This window comes from Pan paniscus, chromosome 1, assembly GCF_029289425.2.
Source record: "Pan paniscus chromosome 1, NHGRI_mPanPan1-v2.0_pri, whole genome shotgun sequence".
Taxonomy (NCBI): Eukaryota; Metazoa; Chordata; class Mammalia; order Primates; family Hominidae; genus Pan; species Pan paniscus.
The window spans coordinates 16705218-16731351 of NC_073249.2; the positions used below are offsets into that span (position 1 = coordinate 16705218).

Genomic DNA, 26134 nt, shown 5'->3' on the forward strand with positions numbered 1-26134 from the left:
CTAAAGTGGGTACTTAGTGAAAGTCAACACAGTGAGGTGCTCAGCCCCACCCCATTATTTGAGCTCAATATTTCTAGACAGGAGACTGGAGGTGCCTTCCCTGGGACGCTCACTGGCCCAAGAAGAAGATGCACCTGTCTTATGGCTGGACCCTGCCTGACCAGCCTAACAAGGCACAGCTCAGAGATGCAGTAGGGTCAGTGCCAGACCACATCAATATGATGAATATTGTAATAAAGTGAGTCACACAATGTTTTTGGTTTCACGGTGCATATAAAAGTTGTTTATACTGTAGTCTACTATGCAGATAGTGCTATATCTAAAAGAACAGTGTACGTATCTTAATGTAAAAATGCTTCATTGCATTAGCCGGGCATGGTGGTGGGCGCCTGTAGTCCCAGCTACTCAGGAGGCTGAGGCAGGAGAATGTCGTGAACCTGGGAGGCAGAGCTTGCAGTGAGCCAAGATTGCGCCACTGCACTCCAGCCTGGGCGACAGAGCGAGACTCTGTCTCACAAAAAAAAAAAAAAAAAAAAAACTTCATTACTAAAAAGTGCTAACAATCACCGAGCCTTCAGCAAGTCAACCTTTCGTCTGATGGAGGATCTTGCCTCCACATTGATGGCTGTTGGCTGATCAGGATGGTGGGTGTTGAAGGTTAGGGTGGCTGTGACAATTTCTTAAAACAACAGTGAAGTTTGCCACATTGATTGAATCTTTCTTTTAGGAAAGACTTTTCCATAGCATACGATGCTATTTGATAGCATTTGACCCACAGTAGAACGTCTTTCAAAATTGGAAACTCTGCCACTGTTGAATCTACCAAGTTTATGCAATATTCTAAATTCTTTGTTGTTATTTCAACAACGTTCACAGCATCTTCACCAGGAGTGGATTCCATCAAAAGAAACCACTTTCTTTGCTCATCCGTAAAAAGCAACTCCTCATCTGTATAAGTTTGATCATGAGATTATAGCAATTCAATCAGATCTTCAGGCTCAATTTCTAATTCTAGTTCTCTTGCTATTTCTACCACATCTGCAATACTTCCTCCAGTGAACTCTTCAATCCCTCAAAGTTATCCACGAGGGTTGGAGCCACCTTCTAAATTTCTGTTAAGTTTATATTTTAACATCCTCTCATGAATCATAAATGTTCTTAATGGCATCTGGAATGATGAATCCCTTCCAGGTTTCCAATTTTATCTGCCCAAATCCATCAGAGGAATCTCTGTATGGCGGCTATAGCCTTACAAAATGTATTTCTTAAATAATAAGACTTAAAAGCCAGAAATACTCTGATTCATGGGCTACAGAATGAATGTGATGTTAGCAGGCATGAAAACAACAGTAATCTCCTTACATATTTCCGTCAGAGCTCTTGGGTGATGAGATGCGTTGTCAATAAGCAGTAATATTTTGAAAGGAATGTTTTTTGTCTCAGAACTAGTACTCAACAGTGGGCTTAACATAGTCAGTAAACCAGGGAGGCTGAGGCAGGAGAATGGCGTCAGCCCGGGAGGCGGAGCTTGCAGTGAGCCAAGATCGCGCCACTGTACTCCAGCCTGGGCAACAGAGCGAGACTCCGTCTCAAAAAAAAAAAAAAGTCAGTAAACCATACTATAAACAGATGTGCTGTCATTTAGGCTTTGTTCTGCTGATAGAGCACAGGGAGAGTAGTTTGGCATAATTCTTAAGGGCCCTAGGGTTTTCCAAATGATCAGTAAGCATTGGCTTCAACTTAAAGCCACCAGCTGTGTTAGCCACTAGCAAGAGAGTCAAGCCTATCCTTTGAAGCTTTGAAACTAGGCATTGACATCCTCTGTCTAGCTATGAAAATTCTAGATGGCATCTTCTTTTGTTAGAAGGCTGTTTCATCTGTATTGAAAGTGTGTTGTTTATCGTAGCCACTGTCATCTGTTATCTTACCTAAATAACTTGCTGGCTAACTTGGTATAGCTTCACTCCGTCAGCACTTGCTGCTTCACCTTGCACTTACCTCGTGGAGATAGCTTCTTACCTTAAGCCTCATGAACCAGCCTCTGCTAGCTTCCAATTTTTCTTCTGCACCTTCCTCACCTCTGTCAGCCTTCATAGAATTGAAGAGCGATATGGCCTTGCTCTGGATTAGGCTTTTGCTTAAGGGACTTGTAACTGCTTTTGTCTTCTATCCAGACCACTCTGACTTTCTTCATATCAGCAGTAAGGCTGTTTTGCTTCTTAATCGTGTGTTCTCTGAAGTAGCACTTTTACTTTCTTTCAAGAACTTTTTCTTTGCATTCACTACTTGGTTCACTGTTTGGTCCAAGAGGCCTAGCTTTCAGCCTGTCTCAGCTTTTGACATGCCTTCCTCGCTAAGCATAATCGTTTTTCGCTTTTCATATAGAGTGAAACAAGTGTGACTCTTCCTTTCATTTTAACTCTTAGGGGCCATTGTAGGGTGATTATCTGGCCTAATTTCAATGTTACTGTGTCTCCAGGGAAAGTAGGGCAATTGAGGAGTGTGATTTTTGTCTCTTTCCTATATTATTACCCCCACGGCACTAAAACATTTTGAAGCAGGCTATGTTTGTATCCCCAGTATTTATCAGTTTCTGGCACACAGTTGAGACATCCACTGTTCAACATTTGTGTAAGTGAATTAAAGTGGATTAAGTATATTTGGAAGGCTAAATAATGGCCTCCAGAGGTGTCCAGGTCCTAATCCCTGGAATTTGTGTACACTCCCTCATATGGCAAAAGAGACTTTGCAGTTGTGGTTAAGTTAGGGATCTTGAGATAGGGAGATATGCTGGATTATCCAGGTGGGACCTGGCTGGGACCTAAATGCAATCACAGGTGTCCTTATAGGAGGAAAACAGAGGGAAATTTGACTACAGAAGAGAAAGGCAATGTGACCACTGAAACAAGATGCTAGGCTGCTTGCTGTGAAGATGGAGGAAGGGCCATGAGCCAAGAAACGTAAGGAATGTAGGTCTAGAAGCTGGAGAAGGCAAGGAAATGGATTTTTCCTCTAGAGCTGCCCAGGGGAATGCAGTCACTCCAGAACCTTGATTTTTGCTTATTGAAACTGACTTCTGAGCTCCAGAGCTGTGTGCAGTAAATGGAGTTGTTTTAAGCCAGAAGTTTATTAGAAATTTGGAAATTTGTTACAGCGGTAGGACATGATAGGTCTATTGCCATGTAAGTTTCAATAGATATATAAGTTCTCAGTTTTATAAATACTTCAAGAAATTGTATTGCTCCGGTCACTGAGAGAAATGCCTGCTGCAGCCTCCAACATGCTTCACACTGTCTTATCACTTCCTGGCATGAAATGAGCTACCTCCTTGTTTTTATTTCGATATTCCTGCTTGAGGTCAGATATAACCATTGCTTTTGGACAATACCAGAGGAGGCTACTTTTAGTTCAGTGATTCAAGAACAGTTTATTAGGCACCTGTCATTTATTAGGCACTACAACACTAGGGCCTCGGGATGTAAAATTGGAAGGATTTGGCCTTTTTGGAGGTGAGCGGAGTATTTCCAGTGGAAATGATGTTTGGATTGAGTCTTGAATGATGAGTAAGAAGAATGTCAAGTGAAGAAAAGTGGAAGACATTCCAGGCAGAGGGAGCAGGATTGGTGCCATGAACGGTGGAGTGTGCTTCCCTAGACCTTTGTGAGTCAGGGGATTTGTGAGAGAAGAGCCTGGAGGAAGCTTGGGATGATATCACTGAGGAATGTAAAGGAGAAGATGGGCAAGTAGTTGGAAAGATAGAAGATAGACATTCATATAAGTATAAAGACAGAGACAGAATCAGAAAGGTCTAAAGCTGGAGTCTTGAGAAACACTCATGCTGTAAGGAGAGGCCAGAGGAGGAGCCATGCCGGACACCCAGAATGAAAGACCAGAAAGCAATCTCACCTGGAAGGGAGATGCCATAGTAGTGGAGGAGTAGAGGGCCCCAGCCAAGAAGTGAGTGGCCACCAGTGTCATATAGCAGACAGCTCCGGCAGGAGGAGACCTGGAAGATAGTTGAATTTGGCAACAAGACCTTGAGTGGAGCTATAGCATGGCAGAAAGTATGATGCAGATTGAGGATTAAATAGTAATTAAGGAAACCGTAATGAGAGAGGATGATGACTTGAGGAATAGGTACTGTCCCCACTGACAGGCTGTGGGGGAGTGAAATGGTCATGGCGTCTGTCTGTGCAGAAGGCCCCGTCCATTTGCAAGGACCACTGGCCCTTCCCCCCATTGACTCTGCCTCCCTCCAGTTTTTAAAACTGAAGGTATATTTTATGTACAGTAAAATTTACTTTTCTAAAATGTGCATTTCTGAGAGTTTTGAGAAGTAAATATGGTGTTACCATTGCCACAATCAGTGTAGAATAGCTTTGTGACCTCAGAACGTTCTCCCATGCCTCCTCTGTAGTTGGCCCTTTGCTCTCCCTTCCAGCCCCTGGCAGCCATGGCTCTGTTTTCTGTCCTTGTGGCACCTGCTGAGTATGAGAGCAGTAAACATATGATCATTTTATGTTGTCATGTATTAGAATTAGTGATTTGATTTTCTTAATCTGGGGCTCTCTATCTTACCATAAAAGGTAGTTTTATGTATTTACTCTTGTACTCCCTACAATAATTTGAAATTCTTTTGGATCTTGTTATGGAGCTCATCAAATACCAAATATAGAATTGAGTATTTTTGCAAGTAACTTTTTGAAATGTGTTATAAGAAGGAAGCTTTTGTCTTATGACTGTTGTATTTTTGTGTGCTTTGTGAATATTTTTCTTAATGCATTTGGCTTATGATGCATTTGGCCCATTGAGGGAAAAACGAAAGTTATTGTCAGCATGGTTAACTAACTGCAACTGAGAGTATTCCAAAATGATTTAGTTTTAAGTTTAAAAATGCATTTTCCATTGGATCTACTGCCATGGGTCCAGTAATCACTAATGCCAGCTTAATATAGTGACAGTGTACTACTTAGTTTAGTAGTCTGAAGTAGACAGTTAACTTTTAGTCTATGTTTTCATTGAATATCTTTTTTTTTTTTTTTTTTGCCTGCTTCTGGATCAGCTCTTCTTAAAACCAGATCTTTGTTTATGTATGCGTAATGTCACTGGAGCTTTTTATGTTTGTAATAGTTACCTTAGCCATTATCAGTACACAATACAGCCATGCATCGCTTAAGAACAGAGATATGTTCTGAGAAATGCATCCTTAGGCAATTTCATCATTGTGCAAATGCCGTAGAGTGTGCTTACAGAAACCTAGATGGGATAGCCTGTACATGTGGGCTCTGTGGTATTGCATATTACTCCTAGGCTACAAACCTGCGCAGCATGTTACTGTACTGAATACTGTAGGCAGTTGTAACACAGTGGTAAGTGTTTTTGTGTCTAAACATAGAAAAGGTATAGTAAAAATACTGTATGAAAGATCAAAAGTAGTACACCTGTATAGGGCACTTACCATGAATGGAGCTTGCAGGACTGACTAAAATCTGCTCTGCGTGAGTCAGTGATTGAGTAGTGAGTTAATGTAGGACATTATGCTACTGCAGACTTTATAAACACTTTACATTAGGCAACACTACGTTTATAAAAAAATTTACTTAATAATTAACCTTAGCTTACAGTAACTTTTCTACTTTATAACTTTATTTTTTTAACTTTTTTACTCTTTTGTAATAACACTTAGCTTAATGCACACATTGTACAATTGTACAAAAATGCTTTCTTTGTATCTATTATTTCTCATTCTGTAAGCTTTTTTCTACTTAAAAGAATTTACTTTTCTGAACTTTTTTTTGGCTTTGAGTAATATGTTGGATTCCCATGTAATGACATCTGTAACATCACTAGACAATAGTAGTTTTTCAGCCTCATGATAATCGCATGGGACCACCATTGGTATATGTGTTGCGTCGCTGACCAAAGCAGCATTATGCAGCATAAGGGATTTATTACCCACTAAAACAAATAGGCTAGTTTGCTTTTGTGCAAGTCTAGGACTATATACCATATCAATAATTCACCTTTCATCTTTTTTTTTTTTTTTTTTGAGACGGAGTCTTGCTCTGTCACCCAGGCTGCAGTGCAGTGGGGCGATCTCGGCTCACTGCAAGCTCCACCTCCCAGGTTCACGCCATTCTCCTGCCTCAGCCTCCCGAGTAGCTGGGACTACAGGCACCTGCCACCACACCTGGCTAATTTTTTTTGTATTTTTAGTAGAGCCGGGATTTCACCGTGTTAGCCAGAATGGTCTCGATCTCCTAACCTCGTGATCCGCCCGCCTCGGCCTCCCAAAGTGCTGGGATTACAGGCGTGAGCCACCGTGCCCGGCCCCCACCTTTCATCTTTTAAAATAGTTTACTTGCTGCTTCTACCCCTGACTCTAAAGGGAAATAATGTCAGTACTAATCCCATTTGGTTGCAAACAGCAAATAGGTAAATGATTTGCCTTTTGAAGGTCTAGCCAGTATTCATTAGTGGCTTTGGATAGTGTGTGTTCTGAGTGATTCAGGTGCTATTTTCCTTTGCTGATCTCTTTCTGTTTTCTGCTTTCTCAGCAACATTTCTTATTCCTTCAGAAATCATTGTGGCAAGCATTGGCATAACCAAAAGCCTTTGGAATACCTATAGGTTTCCTTCAAGTTTGCAGATGTTCCCTGTATTATGTTTCTTTGTAGCCAAAACCTTAAGTCAGGGTGAAAAAAAATCGATTTTTTGAGGCTACACCTGGGAGAATGGACCTGGCAGCAGTTCATTAAGAAATAAATGAATAACACCTGGAGGTTTGCGTTTCCCACCTGCTCACATGAATTATTGGTGTGATGGGGCTGCTAAAAATAGATAAATTTTTAAGCTGCATTAATAAGCATTTGGGTCATTGCTCCCACTATTTTGTGTGTTGGACCATATCTTGAATGTTGTGTTAAGTTCGGGTCATTTCAGAGGAAACATTTAAAAAGTTTGAAAGTTGCAATGAGATACTTTGGCTGCTTTTAACAGAGCTCACAGACAAGAAACCAGCAGTCTAAAGGGAGTTGCTCACAGAGCAGTAAGCTTCATGTCATTTGAAAGGTTCAGAATAGAGTATTTGCTTCATAAGTAGCGGGTATTTTCTGGAATGTTCTCCCCATGTTCCCATGGCTGAAACAATGCCCACACATAGTGATGGCACATACGAGGAAGAGACAAATGTGACCATCTCTTAGGAAAGATGTCCTGGAGGGATCCATGTGTTAGATGGACAGTATGGCCTCAGGTGCCACCCTTTCCGTGTAGATGGCCCAGTGATTTTACGTGAAAGCAATGATTAGCTGATGACATTTTAAACCCAAGTTATAGGATTTGTGGATAAAATTTGACTTTAGAAACTAACTGACCTTTTGTGTATTTTCTCTTGCTAAATTGTGCTCTGGACTTTATGAACATTATAAGCTTTATAAACATTATGCTGTTTTAGTGACATTGTAATGAAAAGGCGATCTTAGCTACACCACTGATCACCAAGATTAATCTGGCTGGCTTGTGTGGCTACTTAGGTCACCTTTGGTGCCCTCATTGAGTAAAAGATGATGACTTTCCCAGACGGAGGGAAACTGTTTTCAATATTGATTCTACAAGTAGCCATGTTCCTCTTTTGACAGTTTCTAAGAATGACAATACCTCTTTCTGATGATGCTATTCACATGATCACAAAATAACAATTTTGGGTTAGGGAGGCTTTTGCTGTTCATGAACTAGTGAAAAGCAGAATGAGAGGAGGAAGTAATTGAAAATGAGATGTAGGCATGCATCCGAACTGGAAACCAGAAGACTTGATGAAACAGATACAAGGAAATCACTGTGTATGAGCTATGTGGTATTTCTTCAGAGATTTGATACACAAACTAAGAGATACCCATCCTGCTCTTTGTTCCTTTTTCATTCTTTTGATGCCACCCTCTCTCTTCCATTATAGAGCACCAAAACTACTTTGGAATAGATGAAAACCTTGGTCCAGTAGCAGTCAGCATCCGGAGAGAGAAGGTGGAAGATGCCAAGGAGAAAGAAGGATCCCAGTTCAACTACAGGGTGGCTTTCAGGACAAGTGAGGTAATGGGGCTGCTTGCCGTAGTTATTGGGCTAAAGTCTAAACCTCCTTTGGTGTTACTGCTCCAGTTTGTTTTAGATAGGGTACTGAATTTATTTTTTTTTAATGTTAATGATTGCAACATTTAAGATAATTAAAAAGGGCATTGCAGTATTTTATTCTAAATGAAAAATTTGGAAACATGCCATGGATATTAAGTGGCTGTATTAGTTCATTCTCACACTACTATAAAGAACCACCTGAGACTGGGTAATTTATGAAGAAAAGGTTTAATTGACTCACAGTTCCACAGGCTTAACAAGAAACCTGACTGGGAGGCCTCAAGAAACTTACAATCATGACGGAAGGTGAAGTGGAAGCAAGCACATCTTACCATGGTGGAGCAGGACAGAGAGAGAGTAAAGGGGGAAGGGCCACACACTTTTAAACCATCAGATCTTGTGAGAACTCACTCACTGTCATGAGAACAGCAAGGGGAAAATTCACCTCTGTGATCCAATCACCCCTACGAGGCCTCTTCTCCAATTTGACATGAGATTTGGGCAGGGACACAAATCTAACCCATATCATTTTGCCCCCGGCCCCTCCCAAATTTTATTTCCTTCTCACATTGCAACAATTATTCCTTCTCAGCAGTCCCCTAGTCTTAACTCACTCCAGCATTAACTCAGAAGTCCACAGAACAAAATCTCATCTGAGACAAAGCAAGTCCCTTCCGTTGATGAGCCTGTAAAATCAACAACAGGTTAGTTACTTCCAAGATGCAGTGGGGGTACAGGAATGGGTAAATGTTCCTGTTCCAAATGGGAGAAATTGGCCAAAACGAAGAGGCTACAGGCCCCATGCAAGTCCAAAACTCAGCAGGACAGTCATTACTACCCACGCTTTGTTACACTGAGGACCCAGGTTAGATTCTTGCTTGTCTTGCTTTTAGTGGAAAGTGAGATTCTTGTATAAATTATGCAACATGTATAGCTAAATAGGTAGATATTGATTTATATAAGGAATTAAGTCTGAAGCTGGGCATGGTGACACATGCCTATTGTCCCAGCTACTCAGGAGGCTGGGGTGGGAGGATGGCTTGAGCTCAGGAGTTGAGGCTGTAGGGCAGTGTGGTTACACCTGTGAATAGGCCCTGCACTCCAGCCTGGGCAATATAGCAAGACCCTATCTCTTAAAAAAGAAAAGAATTAGATCTGTCCAGCACTTTAGGTTTTATCCTTTTGGCTCATTTTAATTAGAGGGATATATATTTGGGAGATATTCCAGAATATGTATTTTGGTTAACTGCTTCTAGATCAGAGAAAACACAGAGCCCTTTTCTAGTTTCCAGCTGCATGAACATGTGTACCCCTGTTCATCTTATCTAGTACGTAGGTGTCCCAGTGACCTAGGCTCTATTCTAGGTATAAGTGAGATAAAGCCCCTCTCCTAAAGTGACATATTTTAAGTTATAGACCTATGCTGTTCAGTTCAGTAGCCACTAGCCACAGGTGGCTACTTAAATTAAATTTAAATACTTAATTTAATTTAAATGTTAAATTTAAAATAACTAAACAAAATTAGAAATCCTTTTCCTTAGTGACATTAGTGATTTCGAGAGTTCAATAGTTGATGTGGCTAGGGGCTCCTGTATTAGTATAGATAGAGAACATTGTCCTCGTTGCAGATAGTTCTGTTGTCCAGTGTTATGGAACATTATGCAAACGTTAGGTATCCTTATGACTGCCATCACCCCAGCTCCTGGTGTTAGTAGTCTGAGGACTCTTACCAGAGTCAGAGAGAGGTTGGATTAGAACCAGTTCTCTTGATTTATGGTTCTGGGGTTTTCTCTCTCATCATATTAGATCTGAGGCACGTGCTCCAAATATTCATTGCATGTTTCTGTGGTGAATTTGAGGACATCTAAAAAGTCATGAGACAAAATTTAGTGGCAATTTTCTCAGCCCTGAATCACCCTGCCCATGGATACCACTGGCTGCTGCTCCTCTGTTCAGCCTCGGGAATGGTCATTATGGAAAATTAAATCTAAGATAAGAAAGGGAGTGGAAGAAAAGAAGATGGAGAGATAGGAGAAAGGGAGGATGGAAGAAGGGTGATCATGGTCAGGTCCAGGATCATCATGTCTGGTTTCCTCTCTGTGTGAACCTTCTAATGTGGGTTCAGAGTTGTAGGAATGTCCTAATTTTCATAGCATTGCTCTGCCTTGCTTCTTCTCATTCTTAGGCATACATCTGCTCATTTCCATTCCACCTGGCTTGTTCCTGATCTTTGTATACTGTTACTGTTTAAAGACTCCTTGATTGTTGATTTTGTTTCCTTAAATGGAACACTGTAGCCCCTTTCACTACACTCAGAAAGAGCCTTGCTTCTCTTTTTCCTGTCTTAAGGCAGCCAAACAGTTAGGCTGTGAGTAGGTAATTGAGAATCAATATTAACCGAAGTCTTATGTTTTGTCACTGCAGCTTACAACACTGAGAGGAGCAATTTTAGAAGATGCTATACCCTCTACTGCTAGGCATGGTACCGCACGAGGACTACCTCTCAAAGAAGTTTTGGAATACGTCATTCCAGAGCTGAGCATTCAGTGTTTGCGACAGGCTTCCAACTCACCCAAGGTCTCAGAGCAGCTGCTCAAGCTTGATGAACAAGGGGTGTGTATAATGTGAGATTATATGTTTGTGTGTGAATTTGTGTCTGTTTCTGAAAGTTTTGGAGTTTTCCCATCCATTTTTCTTGTAAGATCATTTATTTTAAATGCCTTAGAACATTTTCTCTTTAGTTTTTCCCAAATATGTTTTTATACTAGTTTGGAAACATGATGCCATTATAGTGTAACACACCTCCTGCTGAGTTGTGATTTTTTTTTTTGTTATTACCAAGGTTTTGGTGTGTCCCAGCTTGCAAGAGTGCATCTGATTGCATGATTAATAGAAGTCAATAGTAGTTTTTTTCCAGGGTTTAAAAATCTCTTATGGCCCTTTCCCTGAACCAACATTTATTCTTGTCTACTATGTGGAAGGCATCATGCTGACAGATGGGTGTGAACAGCAAGCGTTAGGAAGATTGAAGCTGACTAAGACCTAGTCCCTGGCCTATGGGGACAGTAAGACTAAGATCAGAAAGGCCTCTCCAAGGCAGAATCTGGTAAGAGATCTTGGAGGGTGTAAATGTAGTTATTTCCCCAAGAAAGAAGAAATAACATCTGGCTGGGCAACTCTCCTGAAGAGGTGGCATTTTAACTAGGCCTTTGGACTTGGATAGAATTCTAAGAGAGAGACATGAGTAGTTGCTGTTTTAGGAACTATGACTAGTTTCTTTACAAAGAGAAGAGAGGTGGTGAGGTGGGGTGGGGTAGGGAAAGTAAGATGAGACTAGAACAAATGAGACCTGGTATGCTAGGCCAAGGAGATTGCCCTTGATTCAGGAAGCAATGGGGAGCCATTGAAGGTTTTCCATTAGGATGTGACGTGATCAGAGCTGTATTTTAGGAAGGTTATTCTGGTAGAAGGGAATTGTATAGGCTGCCGAAGATAGAGACTGATGGCTATGTGGAGATCAATTATGTGATTATTGACATTGTCCAGGAGAGAGTTAATGATGAACAGGATTGAGATGGTGGTTCAGAATATGGAAAAAAGGTCTTTAAGTTTCAGGTGCAAAATAACTCATAGAGGAAACTGAGCAGTACCTGCTCAAGTGCATGCAATTTATTTTAAATCAGTGGGTTTGTTTGTAAAGCCATGATTTTAAAAAGACAGTGACAATGTATATTTTTAGAATTTCCCAAGTAGGGTTCTTCTGCATGTTTTAGAGGGAATATGAGGTATTTCTTGGTTGACCAAATAATACTGTGGTTAAAGTTGAATATTTGGCACCTCAGATGGCTAGAATTCTAAAAGTAATGAAACTAATTGGTCTAACAAGTTAACACTGCATTATTAGCAAAAAGAAGCAGATATTGTAACACTCAGAATGAATAATCTTGAGATCTGTCTGTCTCAGGAATGAAAGCTGACATATTAAAAAAAAAAAAACATACTCTAAACTTGAGCAGGTGACTTTTAAATTGTGTAATACACAGAATAGGTTTACCATTATGACTGGTAAAGTATGTGGAATATATGAAATGTTCATGAAACATATATATGAACAATATATGAAGTGTTCATGAAACAGTTGATGAAAACATGTTATGGCGGGATAGAGAGGATACATCGGGGTGGGTTGAAAGTGCTTAAAGTTCAGGCCGGCTTGATGAGAACAATAGCATTCATTTGCATGTTGTAAGAGAGTTGGTGAAAAGAACTTGCCACCCATGTGGTAGGTAGTTCTTGATCCCTTTGTAGGATATGTCAGTTCTCCCTTTAAAATATATCACTGTACTACAGAGCAGGTGCCTGGTGGGTGAGGCTCTCATTTGGTCCCCCGAGGCTGCTCTAGAAAGTTTTACAGATGGTTCATGTTCCCCAGAAGCCCTCAGGGCTCTGCCACTGCCACCATTTAGGGCTTCTTTTACCGAGCAGTGAAAAGAGACATCATGGCAGCTACAAGTTGACTGATGTAATCATCAGTCTCTATCCTCATCAGCCTATTTTAGGCATCAGTGAATGTGGCTACCTTTCTTCTACTAGAAGAATCTTCCTAAAATATAGCTCTGATCTGCCACATCCTAAGGGAAAACTTTCGATGGCCCTCTATTGTCTTCTGAATCAAGTGCAAGCTCCTTTCGAATGTCTTTGTAGTCAGATAGATCTAGAAGCTATCCCAGGCAGCTCTAAAAACCAGGCATTTTAAGTATTTTTACTGAACACCTATTTACAGTCTGATGTCAATGAATGAATTTAGAAAATGGGATTCTGCTTTGATAAAACCACGCATTTCATATCTCTAGTAGTAGTTCATAGGCTTTTCTTTAGATTTTATATTTGTTTGACTTTGGTATACTTTCTTAACGATGTTCAAACTTAAGCACAATGTGCCATTTTAACTCCCTAAAACTCTTAATGGTATCAGATTCCCATTGTACGTGAGGAAAGCATACTGTTTATGTTCATCTTTAAAAGAGATTGAGCAACTTTTTTAACATCGCAGTTTCCAAAGAATCCTTACAAATCGCCACTAACCTGTTAGGGTGGTGGAGAGTTTATTCCAAGCGGTGCTGTTTCTTTATTCATTTTCCTAATAGTAAATCTTCCCAGGAAGGGATGGGGCAATTTTGTTATTGCTCTAAGGGTTTGTTAATCTTGAAATTATATTTAAAATACAACCTAATAATGGGCCGGGCGTGGTAGCTCATGCCTGTAATCTCAGCACTTTGGAAGGCCAAGGTGGGTGGATCATTTGAGGTCAGGAGTTCAAGACCAGCCTGGCCAGCATGGTGAAAACCCATCTCTACTAAGTATACAAAAATTAGCCAGGTGTGATGGTGGGCACCTGTAATCTCAGCTACTAGGGAGGCTGAGGCAGGAGAATCACTTGAACCGGGAGGCAGAGGTTGCAGTGAGCCAAGATCACACCACTGCACTCCAGCCTGGGCGACAGAGTGAGACTCTGTCTCAAAAAAATATGTGTGTGTGTGTGTGTGTGTGTGTGTGTGTGTGTAACCTAATTACATATATTGTTAGTTTCCGCTCTTTTGTAGTTTGCAGTCCATCCTGGTTTGTCATGTAGCCACTGAGTATATGTACTCTGTGCAAGACAGTTTTCAGAAGTAGGAGATACTGTGGGTGTTTAGATCATTCCTTCTGTTCCTTCAGTTTGGTTAGATGTTTTGAGAAGGAAGAGTCAAACACTGGAGAATTTTCAGGAAAGTAATTATTAAACAAGACGTTTTGCTACTTTATCTACATAATTTCACCTCTGCAGTTCTAAAATCCCATTTTTCCTTTTTAAAAAGACTATCCCAATGTATTTAATAGGTAAACTCATAAAATTATAGAGGTTGACTGTAAACAAAGTGTCATTTAGATGAATTATGACAGCTCACTATCTTAGAATATTATGAAATCCTTAACAGAGTCATTCATTGGTTCTTAAGGCCAACTGCCCCATTCCCCTCTTGTCCTCTCACCCCAGATATATATGTTTACTCAAATATCAGATTTGTTTCAACCGAAGTCAAGCAGGTCTAAATAAATGAGACTACGTGCTTAGAACAAGTAGTCTGAGTCAGGAGAATGGAGGGGAAGGGATTTATTGCACACTCAAATATATGCTCGAGACAATTCTGAGGCTTTGTTTTCCTCTCACCTTCATTTGAATGTAAATTTTCTTGTCAATAATAACAAAGCTTCTGGCCTTGGAAATCGAGCAGCCAGTTTTTATCCTGTCTCAGAAAGAAAATGGGACGTGGGTTGGATCCTCTGCTGTCTGGGCAGTATGTATGTATGTCCAGCTGTCAGCACTGAAGCCATAGGGAATTTTGACAAGTGGATATTTTTAGTTTGCAGCAGTGCTTATGTTCAAATGCAAGCCTAGTTCTATCCCAGGACTGTGGGACTGGCACAGCTCTTATCAAACAGTTAAATAAAGGTTGCTGCAATAGACTTAAATGTTAGGCTTAGCTTGAGATTTAATGAAGCCTTGGTCTGAGAGAATGAGGAATGTTAAGTGTATGGAATCTGGAGTCCCTCCTTTACTTTATATTATGATGGAGCTGAAGAAGTATGTTGCTAGCCTTCTGATATACCCGGGGAGTATTTAGTTGATACCACATTTCAGTTGTTTTCCAGGTTTCTGAAAGAGACTCTGGTGAGAGAGATATCTTCACTGAACATTTCATTCTGTTTCATTATTCATTTCATTATTGTTTTATTGGAATCAGCCCTTGTTGTAAACAAGCCACAATTCTTTACTGTGAGTCACTGGAGAGATTTCTGTCTCCTAAGTTTCACCTGGCAAACTGATCAAAAGTAGGCATGACTGGCAAATACCTGTGAGTGGTAAACTTGTGCCACTCCATGTGTGTAGCAAGGTGTTTTCTTTGGAGCCAGAGTATGGCAGCTGTCCTAAGACATCTGAGGGCCTTGAAATCTGCTTTAGTCACATCCACTGATTCCCATGGGCCCAGGAGCTTCTTAGATGGAAACGCAAATCCTGTTCTAGATCCTGTTAGGATCTAGACACAGGCTGGTGTGTCTGATGGCTGGGAAGAGAGGGGTGTGAAGTTGACAGTACAACAGTCAGCAATGAGGTCTCATGAAATTTCAGTTGTCCAGTTGTTTGGCCTTTGCCTGAATGAGAGTTCACAAGAAATAGCAAGCCCACAAGGCTCTCAGAGTCAGAGAGGAAGTATGCCAGGCTGGTGACCGCTCTGCTTGACATACCATGCACACCCTCGGCTCCCAAACAGCTCTACTCCAGGACTCCTCATTTAAGAGCTGGATGGGAGGAGAGGAAGGGGTTTCCTCTTGCAGATGCCAGAGCAGACTGAGGCAAGCTGCCTTTGTGTGCTGGGGCAATGGAGACAAAGATGGCCTTCAGATGATGTGGCACATGGCACTGGCAGTGGTCTCAGGTGAGCAGCAGGTAAAGGAGTAGAGGATGGGCGAACAGGGACAGCAGCCACCAGGGCAGAGTGACCTCCGAGGATGAGGATGATGGTGCAGCAACTCTACTGGGTGCAGAGGAAGCAGTGGACACTGAGATGCACAGGCACTGGAGTGAGTTAGTATTCTTCGGTATTAATGGTGGACTCTAATTACAGCCAGGGCCAAATAACCAGGGAGCTGAAATCCTCTTCTCACAGCGAAAGAGAAGTCAACTAACATCGTTGTCCATGATGGGAAGTGGTCATTTTCAGGCCACATTTTAGTATTCATATAGATTCCAACAATCACAGATGTCACCAACATCTGTGTAATAATTGGTGATCATAATAGTTTCTCTAATGCACTTTAAGACCCTGAAATGTCTTCTGAGTCACTCAGGAGCAAATAATGTTTACAATAAAATGAGGTTAGGCATTTTTATTGTACTTAATATTTTTTTGAAGATGATTGTCTATTCTCAGTAAATGTGGTATCTCATTGACTTAGATAATTGAGTTGATCAGAAACATTGATTCCTCAATCTCTGGGTGAATACAAATTTTTCTTCTTGACCCTACTAAAGTAGTAGCTCAATAAATTCATAATGTTAGGTATTGAGTAGTGTATGCACACCATCTCATATCCCCACACTCAAGGTACAGATCATTTTTCTCGCTATGCAGTTGGGGATCTCCTGGCCTTGACAGGGTCCCAAGGCCCATGAACTGCAATGCCATAGCATCCATCGGTATAGGTAGCTGATTCAGTCAGATTGTAAACAGGTGATATTTCCTTTTATAGTCTTCTCATAGCACTTAGTCAAGATCGGAATGCATTCAGAATATATGGGTAGTTGACTCTACCTGCTCAACTCTAAGTTTATCCAGCATGTGGTAAATGTTTCCTGATGTCTGCTGAGGTCACCCAGGCAGATGTTGCATGCCTTTCTTGCATAGTATGTTGTCATTAGGTAATAATATGGATGAGATTGCTGTCATCACTTTGCTGCTCAAGGGAAATGAGTATCATTTTGCCTTATTTTACTAAGATAGCTATGAATTTTGATTAAAGGTTCCGTTTTACAGCTTGATAATAAAAGTGAACAGTGTTGTGGATTGATGTCTTTAGAGAATTGGCGATGTCTGATAATCTGTCAGCCTTTCAGGCTCAGATTGCTGGTAGTAAGATTAAGAGCTCTGATTGCATGAGTGAGAAGTAGTTCCTCTTTGGGGGACATAAGAAAGGTGTGAAAATGCCTCCAGTTTCTTACTGGCCTTGGGAGGAAGTCCCATGGCTTCCAACATGAACCTGGCATTGACTGTAAGATAGGATTACAGCAGGAGCTCCTCAATTGCTATTGGATTCTTTGTGGTACACTGTATATTTAGCAGATGTTTTCAAGATAGTAAAAAATGTAACAAATGAATGTAATTGTAAGCCAGAGTTACTTTTTTATGGCAACAAAACATTTTAATGTTTGTATACATATATCATAATTTCCATTGGAATTCTACCCTTACCAGACCTTAATTTGATTTGTTTTTTCCTTACAGTCTTACATATTTACAAGAAATATATAAAATTCAGATAAAGAAATAAAAGGTATTACTACAGAGAAAAACTTAAAAGTTTGTAGCCTTTTTTTCTTTCCGACTTAGACGATAACCCTAATTACTATATGAAGTGTGTAAGATTAAGTATTTCCACAGTTCTATTTTTAAGTAGATACTTGAACCTTGACTTCCTATCCTTTTTGGAAACCTGGCAAATCCCAAATGGCCACAGCCATACATTTAATTTGTTAGGGTTTCTGACATGTCTCCAGCTGTATTCTGGGGTTTCTGGGTTATTATTTGTAGCATCTCACACAGTGGCAGTTGCCTACTCTTTTGCTTATTCACTTATGGGAATTGTTCTGGCATGCTTTCCTAGAACAATTCTCAGCTTCTGTAGTTTTAATTTTACTGGAAGTTAGCTTGTCTGGTATGCTTTGCCAAGTAATTATATTTCTCCCCCATTTCAGCTGAGCTTTCAGCACAAGATCGGGATCCTTTATTGCAAAGCAGGCCAGAGCACAGAGGAAGAGATGTATAACAATGAGACGGCGGGACCAGCTTTTGAAGAATTCCTTGATCTTCTGGGCCAGAGAGTCCGACTGAAAGGATTTAGTAAATATCGAGCTCAGCTAGACAATAAGAGTAAGTTTAATGTTTGTGTGTGTGCACATTTTTAATTCTCCAAAGGTAGGCATGCTTCATAAATCCAAGTAAGTGATCACATGCCCTCCTGTTCCTGGCCCCAGAAGCAGCCTAGAAAGCTTATTTGGAATAGAGTTTAGATTTCCTCAGATGAACAAAGGAAACACATTTCTCAAGAGGTATGTGCTTCACCTTGTAAGCTCAAAGGGTCAATTCTTTTTCCTTTGTAACACCAGCAGAGAGATTCCCCAGTGTTTCATGAAGAATCGTTTAATATTTTCTTCTTTCTTTTACCCTAACCTCTTCTATTACACCCTTGTTTCAGTATACCAAGGACAAGCACTGCATTTATTTCTAAGAGACAAAATATTAACACATCCATTCATGCTGTGTTATTGGGCTTATTTTGTTCATTTCCAGATTCATGATGTTAACCAGGGAGGTGGAACAGTGATTAAAAAGCGAATGCATCTTCACACAATATCCCCTTATAACAGACTTGCACATGTACCCCCTGGATCTAAAATTAAAAAAAAAAAAAAAGCTGATGCATCTTATTTTTCAAGGATTTTATTTAGATCCCCTTGAGTGGGGCACCTACTAGCTGTACAGTGGCGGATTGACTGACCAATCCAAAACATGGGCTTTATGCCCTCCTAGGATGCATGAATTTGTCTAATATCTACACATAGATAATCCTGTTTCGCATGATGTCTGTAAGTTCTATATATTTTATCTTTGTGCTGTTATTTAGTTGCTATGAGTATCTGAAATAGCAGGCAGAGTAATTTGATGCATATTGGAAAATTCTGCTTATTATCAAACAACTAAGTGCTTGCTCTTTGAATGAAAAGAGATGAACAGATAGTCTAAACTTGGAGGATCTGAAGGAGCTTCTTGCCCCGACTCCCAGTAGGAATGGTGAAGTGGAAGTTTTCTGTGTGGGAGCGTCAGGGTGTGGCCGAGCTGGGATTGGAACTGAGGTGGCCTGATGCCGTGTCTTCCTGCCTTCTATTCTCCTTAGTCACCAAGCCCTGTCCCCAAGTCTACTCAACTTGGGACTATCACTGATACTCCATCTGGATGAGGGTGGTGCCTATAGTCAGTTCTGTTTTTAGACCTGTTTTTGAAAGTAGCAGTTACAGGATAGTTCACAAGCCCCTGCGATGGTGTAAACTCACACATGGGCCCCCTAGTTGTCCACTACACACGCCAGGGCTGAAGTTTGACTGTTACATTATATGTATAATGCCCATGCCTCAGACATAATTCATGGTACCCAAAATATGAATATCTATATATTTTAAGAAAGACGAATGAGACCTTTTCTGATTTTCTTTTTTTTTTTCAAACTCCTCTTTTCTGTAAACAACCATTCACCCCCTAGAGATGCTGATATTCTGTCCTTAAGGATGTCCCTCCAGGAAAACCACTGCTGATGTGAACTCTTATTACTGTGATTGTGTGTTGTCTCTCTTCAGTGAATTGGACTGAGAAAACATTTAAAGAATTTCTGATCTGTGTCATCTGTAAAACTACAACGTAGATAATCCAAGTATTTTCCTACATGTAGAATTCACATTGGCTTTGCATTTTGATGACAGAGGCCTTATCCTTGATACATTGCAGATGTAGTATTAAGCACCTTAGCTCAAGGAGATGAGAACGTAACAACTAGAGTTTGATATGTTGACTTTAATAATAAATCTGTAAGTTATTTTTATGAGCAAGGCATTCTGTGAGATGGCAAGGAAGTCTGACATTCTTTTAGTAGAGAGGAGATATGTAAGAATTAGGTATGGGAGAATGGTCAGATAAAAATTATGTCTTTCGAGGAACAGACAAAAATCTTCCTTCAAGAATTTGGGGGACTTTAGTTCTGGTTAGAAGACTTAGGTCAAATCTGGGCCTCAGATTCCTCACAAGGAAAGTTCAGGATGTTGGGCTAGAATATCTGGGATTTCCCTTTCAGCTCTGAAATGGGTTTTCTCTCTTGAACACAAAATGAAATGGGATAGGAACATAGGGGATTTGAGCCACTAAGGTGCTGTGTTAACTAGAGCAGAGTACAGAATCCCAGCCATGAAAAGCCTTTATTGAGCTAGGTGCAGAGAATGATAAAATTGATAGCCTGTATCCCTTTTTGAATAGAAATATTTATAGCAAACCCCAGAACAACAAGCCTTGTTAGTCTACATTCTCCATTACCTTGCTGATGTTTGACATAAAAACTTTCAGAATATTTAATTTTAGAAATTCCTCTTTTAGTATGGCTTGAGAAAGACATATTATTATCACATTTTAAGAAGTACTTTTCCCCCCCCCGCAATGCATCTTTCTTTCTTCCTTGCAATTTCCTAAATCTGAAACCTAATATCAGTCAGCATTTCTCTTTCTGAATTTGAACCACCCCGACAGCAGTGTTGTGATGGGTGTCATTGAACATACCAGGCCTTCTCATCATCCAGCCTTTGGTTTTGTCATCAGTGAGTCCATTATTCATTGAAGGAGCATCCGTCCTGCCCTGAGACTGTAAACTGTGCTTGTTCACATCCAGAGCCACGTTCACTGTCAAGGTTCCGAGCCAAGAGAATTAAAATGGAATGTTACTTTCTAAGAAGTCCTTTGAAAATAACATATATGTGTTTAATAAATAGTTAAAAGGAATTTTTTTTTGGCGGGGCTGATTTATATATAACTTTTTGGATGAATATTCTCTCCATCTGTTAATTAATTTATTGGTAACTATATGTAAACACTAAGTATTCGCCTTATTCATGAAAATGCCTTTTATGAATGTCTTTCGGAGCATCTAAGAACTCTATAGGATATTTTTTCTAGAGAGTTTTCAGGTCTGTTTCTGAATTGGATATGAATATTAGAAAGAAAGACATACTACAGGGTTCAGAAAGAAAATAATAAGTCCATGAAGGTTGAATGTTTTCGTGTTCTTAAAGTAAAAATTTAGATTTTTAGATTAAAAAAAGATTAACTTAAAATGACTACTTAGAGGTTTCCCCAACAAACACAATGGAATAAATGATGTTAACAACACTGTTTCTTGTTGCTTAAAAAGTAGAGAAATAAGACTGTATAGATCAAGAATTGACAAAGAAATTGAATTCCATTTACATTTTCCTTTTTGTATATCTTTTTGTCTTCATTATCCATGTGCAAAAAGTCATTCAGAACTTTACTCCAAAATTACTTAAGTATTTTATAGTCAGCAGGTTAGTTTCAATGTGTGAAACTCAACCTGAGATACTCTTATTGATAATACAGATGGAGTTTGAATTTACAAAGAATCATTCTCCTTTTCAAAAGATGAATAGTTTCATGATTAATAGGGGTTCAAATGTCATCGTTTTTTAACATATATGTCACTGGATAATATTCTGTAAGTGATCACATTCATTCTCCATATTCTTCATTCATGTGATGTATCAATGTACTTCCTGTTGAAAGAAAAAAATTAATTACATCCAGGGAAAGACATATTCAAAATAACATTTTTTGTTCTCATTTCCATATTCAATCAATCTTATTTCATTTTTCTGGGTTCTGGAAGATCAAGTGCCAAGAATAACTAAGAATTAACTGTAAACACACACACACACACACACGCACACACACACACGCACACACACACACGCACACACACACACAGATGCGGCCAGGCCATCTGCCAGTTTGTCACGCCCTTCAGATAATTGCACCCAGACCTGGACCAGCTTCTCTTCTCCACTGCTCACCTGTGCACTTGGTGGCAAAAGCACTTCGCTTTCAGTGGATCACCTAAATCCACACTGTGAGGGCAAGAACAGAGAAGAAAAGCGAGGAAACTAAAGGTGCAGTAGAAAGCGGTGGGGAAGGAAAGGAGCCTCTCAGTCCACAGTCCTGGAGCGGGAGTGGTAGAAACAGTGCTTGATGAAAGCTGGATGGGCAGCGTCCAGATACTGGTTGGGTAGAGCTTGGTGTTTTTTGTTTTTTGTTTTTGCAACAATAACCTTTTAAATATTGAAGCACTAATTTTGTAGCGGCTTACCTTGCTTCTGTAATTCATCTTTGTTTTCAGCTGATTCCACGGGCACGCACTCTCTCTATACCACATACAAAGACTACGAACTCATGTTCCACGTGTCAACCCTGCTTCCCTACATGCCCAACAACAGACAACAGGTATGTCCTCCCCAGCCTGGAGCTTTTTACGCTGAGTATGAAATCTGAGGTGGGCGCACTGATGATATTGATGCATGTAGAACTTGCAAAGAATCAGTGAGGGTTTTTCTTGAATAGCATTAATCATCTTTGACTCTTTGATCATTTGGAAGTATTTGGGCTTTAAAGGGCGTATTGTTGCACTTTTTTCATATAAAACTTAGAAACTCTTCTGCACTCAGATCTATTGCTTGCTAAGCAAAATCTTTTCTCAGGAGAAACTTGTCTCAACTATATGTTAATTACGAAAAGGCCAACCGTGTTGACCTGACTTCGGTTTTTGTGTGTGGGTAAATAGCTTATTTATAGAGAATACTGTTTGCAGTTGTTACTGGTGCTATTTTCAGCTGTTCCTCTCCATTTCGTTTTTGTTGTTTTAAATGGATTTACTGGCCAAAATTTCTTGACCTTTTTAAAGAGAAAAAAATCAGAGTGCATCATGCTTTGACTACAGCCACTCAGTAAGAATTAAGAACCTTTGAAAACTTGAATGATGCATAAATCATTGTAAAATAATTTACTTTTTGGTATAACTTTGAGTCAAGCAAGTTTTTTTTGCAAAGATTACTAGAAATTATGGCCATTTTTATCTTACGCTAGAAATAGTTGAAATGCTTGGTCTACTGTGAGCTTGAGAAAAATTGGAGGATCACTTGAGATAGGAAAGGACCTACGTTTGGGATAGACGATCTATGGGATAGCTAAGGCTCCATTTCACATCTTGTTTAGAATCTTCTGGGCTCTGCCCATGTTAAGCTGAAGATTTTTTGAAGAATATTGACTGCTTGAGTTTCTGAATATTTGTTTACAGAAAGGTTTGTGAATTACTAGGATCTTATAACTGATTCATTGACATAATTTAATTTTAGGGATTTGATTGTATTTAGGTTAAATCCAGAGTTAAAGTTTGTTTTCACATTTAGGAGACAGTTCTCTGAGTGTCACTTAACTGATACTCATTTGCTCTAAATATGTTAAAGCACCAAGGACTACATAGGAATTGCTCAATAGGTATTTGTCAAATGAGTGAAATTTAATTGTCACAGAGAATTTTTCCTTTTTAAAAAACACTCATAAAAGTATATAAATTTAGTCTAATTCTGCATTTTTTCCCAAAGAGGAAACCAGCCAACTACCTCCCTTTCTCCCATCACTAGTTGGAAGAAGCCCCTTAGCCTCAGATCCTCCAGCTAGGATGAGAAAGCAGGCCTCTGACCCCCAGTCTCTTCTCATGGTAACTGCTAGCTGGATTTTCTTGCCATTTTCCATCTCATACTTATCTCAATCCCTTGTCCTTTCTGAATTTTCTAGTGTTTTCTAATAATCATAGTTCTTCCTACCACCTTTAAAAAATCTATCTCTGTATTACACATCTGTGTATTTTTAAGCATAGACTTAAAATCACTAGATCACATGTATGTATTTATGTATATTTTAACCTAAGGGATTTTAGCTCTCAAAAATTTATTTGCAATAATGCCGAGCAGATTCACTGGATCTTAAGAGGCTTAATTTAGACCAGGACAGTTGTCCAGCAAATACTTGTGAATCATTCAGTAATTAAACTCTGTGGGAGTTGTTGCTCAGAAAACTGATAGGGGTTACTCAAGCCAAGAAAATCTGTCAGTACGTTAGCAGAAATAGAGCCAGTGACTTTTGACCCCCGTCATCGAGTATTCAAACCACAAAGCCTTTCCAGTTCCCTGATTACTTGAGTCATTGGACTTCAGGCTGAATTGGCCCTGGCATTTCACATGTGGCAACCTCCAGAGATTTGAAGTCTTTGCTTTTACCACAACTCCAAACTGGCTTTCCCACCCCCTTTCATTGAAGCGTAATCAAAATCTGTAGGCATTCGAGTTTTATGTACCTGACTTCATTTCACTGAAACTAGCCTTGAAAAAATTGTATGCGCAAAAATCAGGACAGCAAAGCAGTGAAAATGTAGATGCAACTGGGGGATAGAGGAGGATGTGTGTGTGTTAAACTTCCCCAACTGGAAAGTAAAAGAAAAGTCCCTGTAAGTTGAGGCTATACATTCCAAACTCGAGAAAGCTGGGATTTGTATCTGTTTTGTTCCCTGAAGTGTCCCTGTGTGCCCAGAACAGTATCCAGAACATGGTAAGAAGTCAACAAACATTTGTTGAATGAATAATGAATGAATGAGTGAACCTTTCTTAGGAGATAGAGAATTAGGCAAATTAATGCATGTAAAGCACTTAAAATAGTTCCAGGCATGGAACTAAGTTTTAGTTGTTACTATTTTATAATTCATTAGATATCGAGCCAGTCATATTTTGGATGACCTAATTTGCATTTTATTTTCCTGTCTCCAGTCCTAAAGATCTATTATGAAAAAGTAAGACTCTGAATGGTTAAGAAAGTGAGAGACTAAATTTATCAATTATTTCAGAAAATTATTTTTTGACATTTAATAAAATATTTTGCAATCACAGGTTGTCATCAGAGTGTTCTGTTTGTGGACAAATAATGCCACTTGCAATCTGGGGACATGTGTTTTCCAAATTTGTTAATGAGTTGTATTGACTCCATTTCTCTCACCCTCGCCATCCATGCCCACAAATTATGTTAATACCAAAGGCAGAAATGTCTGAAATGACCAGCTGGGTTCATGAGTGCAATTTGAAGCCACAGGACTTAGCAAAGTTAACTGGCCCCTACATGAATTGTGCCTGTAACCTTGGCTTCTTACACTACAGTTGGTGACCATTTAACTGGTCCAGACTCGTCCACATCAGATCTAATTTCTTGTGTTCCTTCTTGTAATAAATCAAGCTGGATGCCGATTCCAAGATGTATTAAAAGTCTTCAGAGAGTTTACCACAGTTGCAAAAGAGCTTTAATCTTTGGAATGGTCTCTGACTCTTGCGTAGAAAAACTCACCAGACCAAAAGAATGATAAGAAACCCTGCTCTTGGAGTTATTTTCTCTCTTCAGAAGTTAAGTCCTGCAAGTCTCTCTGCATCTGTCTGGCAGTCCATCCACTTTTCCCAGAGCTGTCTTCCCCTGTGTGCTTACCTTCTGCTTGCTCCGGAGACAAGTCATGGTTAAGCCATCGTGGGATGTCATCAGTGGGAAGAGCTTCACAAATTAGCTTTAAACTTCACTTTGGCAACGAAATTCTTTCTTCAAAGTAGGCATATAAAGTAGAGGTGCCTCAGTGCCTGGCACACAGTAACCTATTTCTTTTTTAATGTATGCATAACATTTTAGCTGCTGTGTTGGGAAGGGGTACCTGACACCTCGTGGAGGTATCTAATGAGTAAGACCAAGCCCCTAGGTTTCTGAGATGCTAATTAAAGGATACTGGTCTTACTCTAGTAATGGGCTTGACACCAAAGAGGTAATGATGTTATATTTGGGCTAAGCCTGGAGCCCTTTTCTCCATAGTGGGTAGACTGATTGTAAGCTCCTGCCTTAAAGAGTTTGTGTACTTCCTTAAGTCCCTAGTTGGTGTTGCTAAGGACTCATGTAAATACTGGAACAACCTGCCTCACTAAGTGCGATGAGCCCTTGGGTCCTGCCTATACTTGGGTTCACCTATACATAATACTATAGAATATTTTGGAAGGATAAAATGCTTACTTAGCTTTCCATGAGTAGCTTTATTCCCAGACCCTAAGTAGGAGCATAGACTTACACTGTATCACAAAGATTGTTGCTTAGAGTGAGGGTTGGTATTGCCTAGTGACAGAAAGAAGAAAGAGATATTTATATCTTCATAATCCTGTTATCATCTTTACTTTGTTATGATGTCATTAAAGATCTGCATTCTTAGATTATTTTGTTTCTTCCTTTGCAAAGTGTTCAACATTTCTTAATTCGTTTGTACATTTGCTCTTGTTATTGGTAAAATATCATAATTATATGAAATGATAAATCAGTGAGAAATCCTTCAAACATTAATTAAATGTAATATCCTGTTCTTGCCCATCAGAAATAAGAACAGTTCACTAACATTCACTTTTTTGCAGGAGGTGGGCGAGACTTTTCTTTCTTTTGTATTTATGTGGTAAGGTGTATATGTTGCCCTTCCTTAGTTATTATTTAGAATGCTTTTCTACATTAACTTTTTCCGT

At 39.7% G+C, this 26134-nt stretch overlaps 1 protein-coding gene across 5 annotated transcripts in view; it reads left to right on the forward strand.

Moving 5' to 3' along the window:
• SIPA1L2 (signal induced proliferation associated 1 like 2) overlaps nt 1-26134 on the forward strand; it is a 235123-nt gene that overhangs the window by 129587 nt on the left and 79402 nt on the right. For all 5 annotated transcript variants that reach the window (XM_034949114.3, XM_034949112.3, XM_034949111.3 and 2 more), the window contains 4 exons: nt 7955-8088; nt 10552-10740; nt 17642-17816; nt 21892-21995. In XM_034949114.3, the coding sequence (XP_034805005.3) occupies nt 7955-8088; nt 10552-10740; nt 17642-17816; nt 21892-21995 (602 nt within the window). The remainder of the gene's footprint in view (nt 1-7954; nt 8089-10551; nt 10741-17641; nt 17817-21891; nt 21996-26134) is intronic.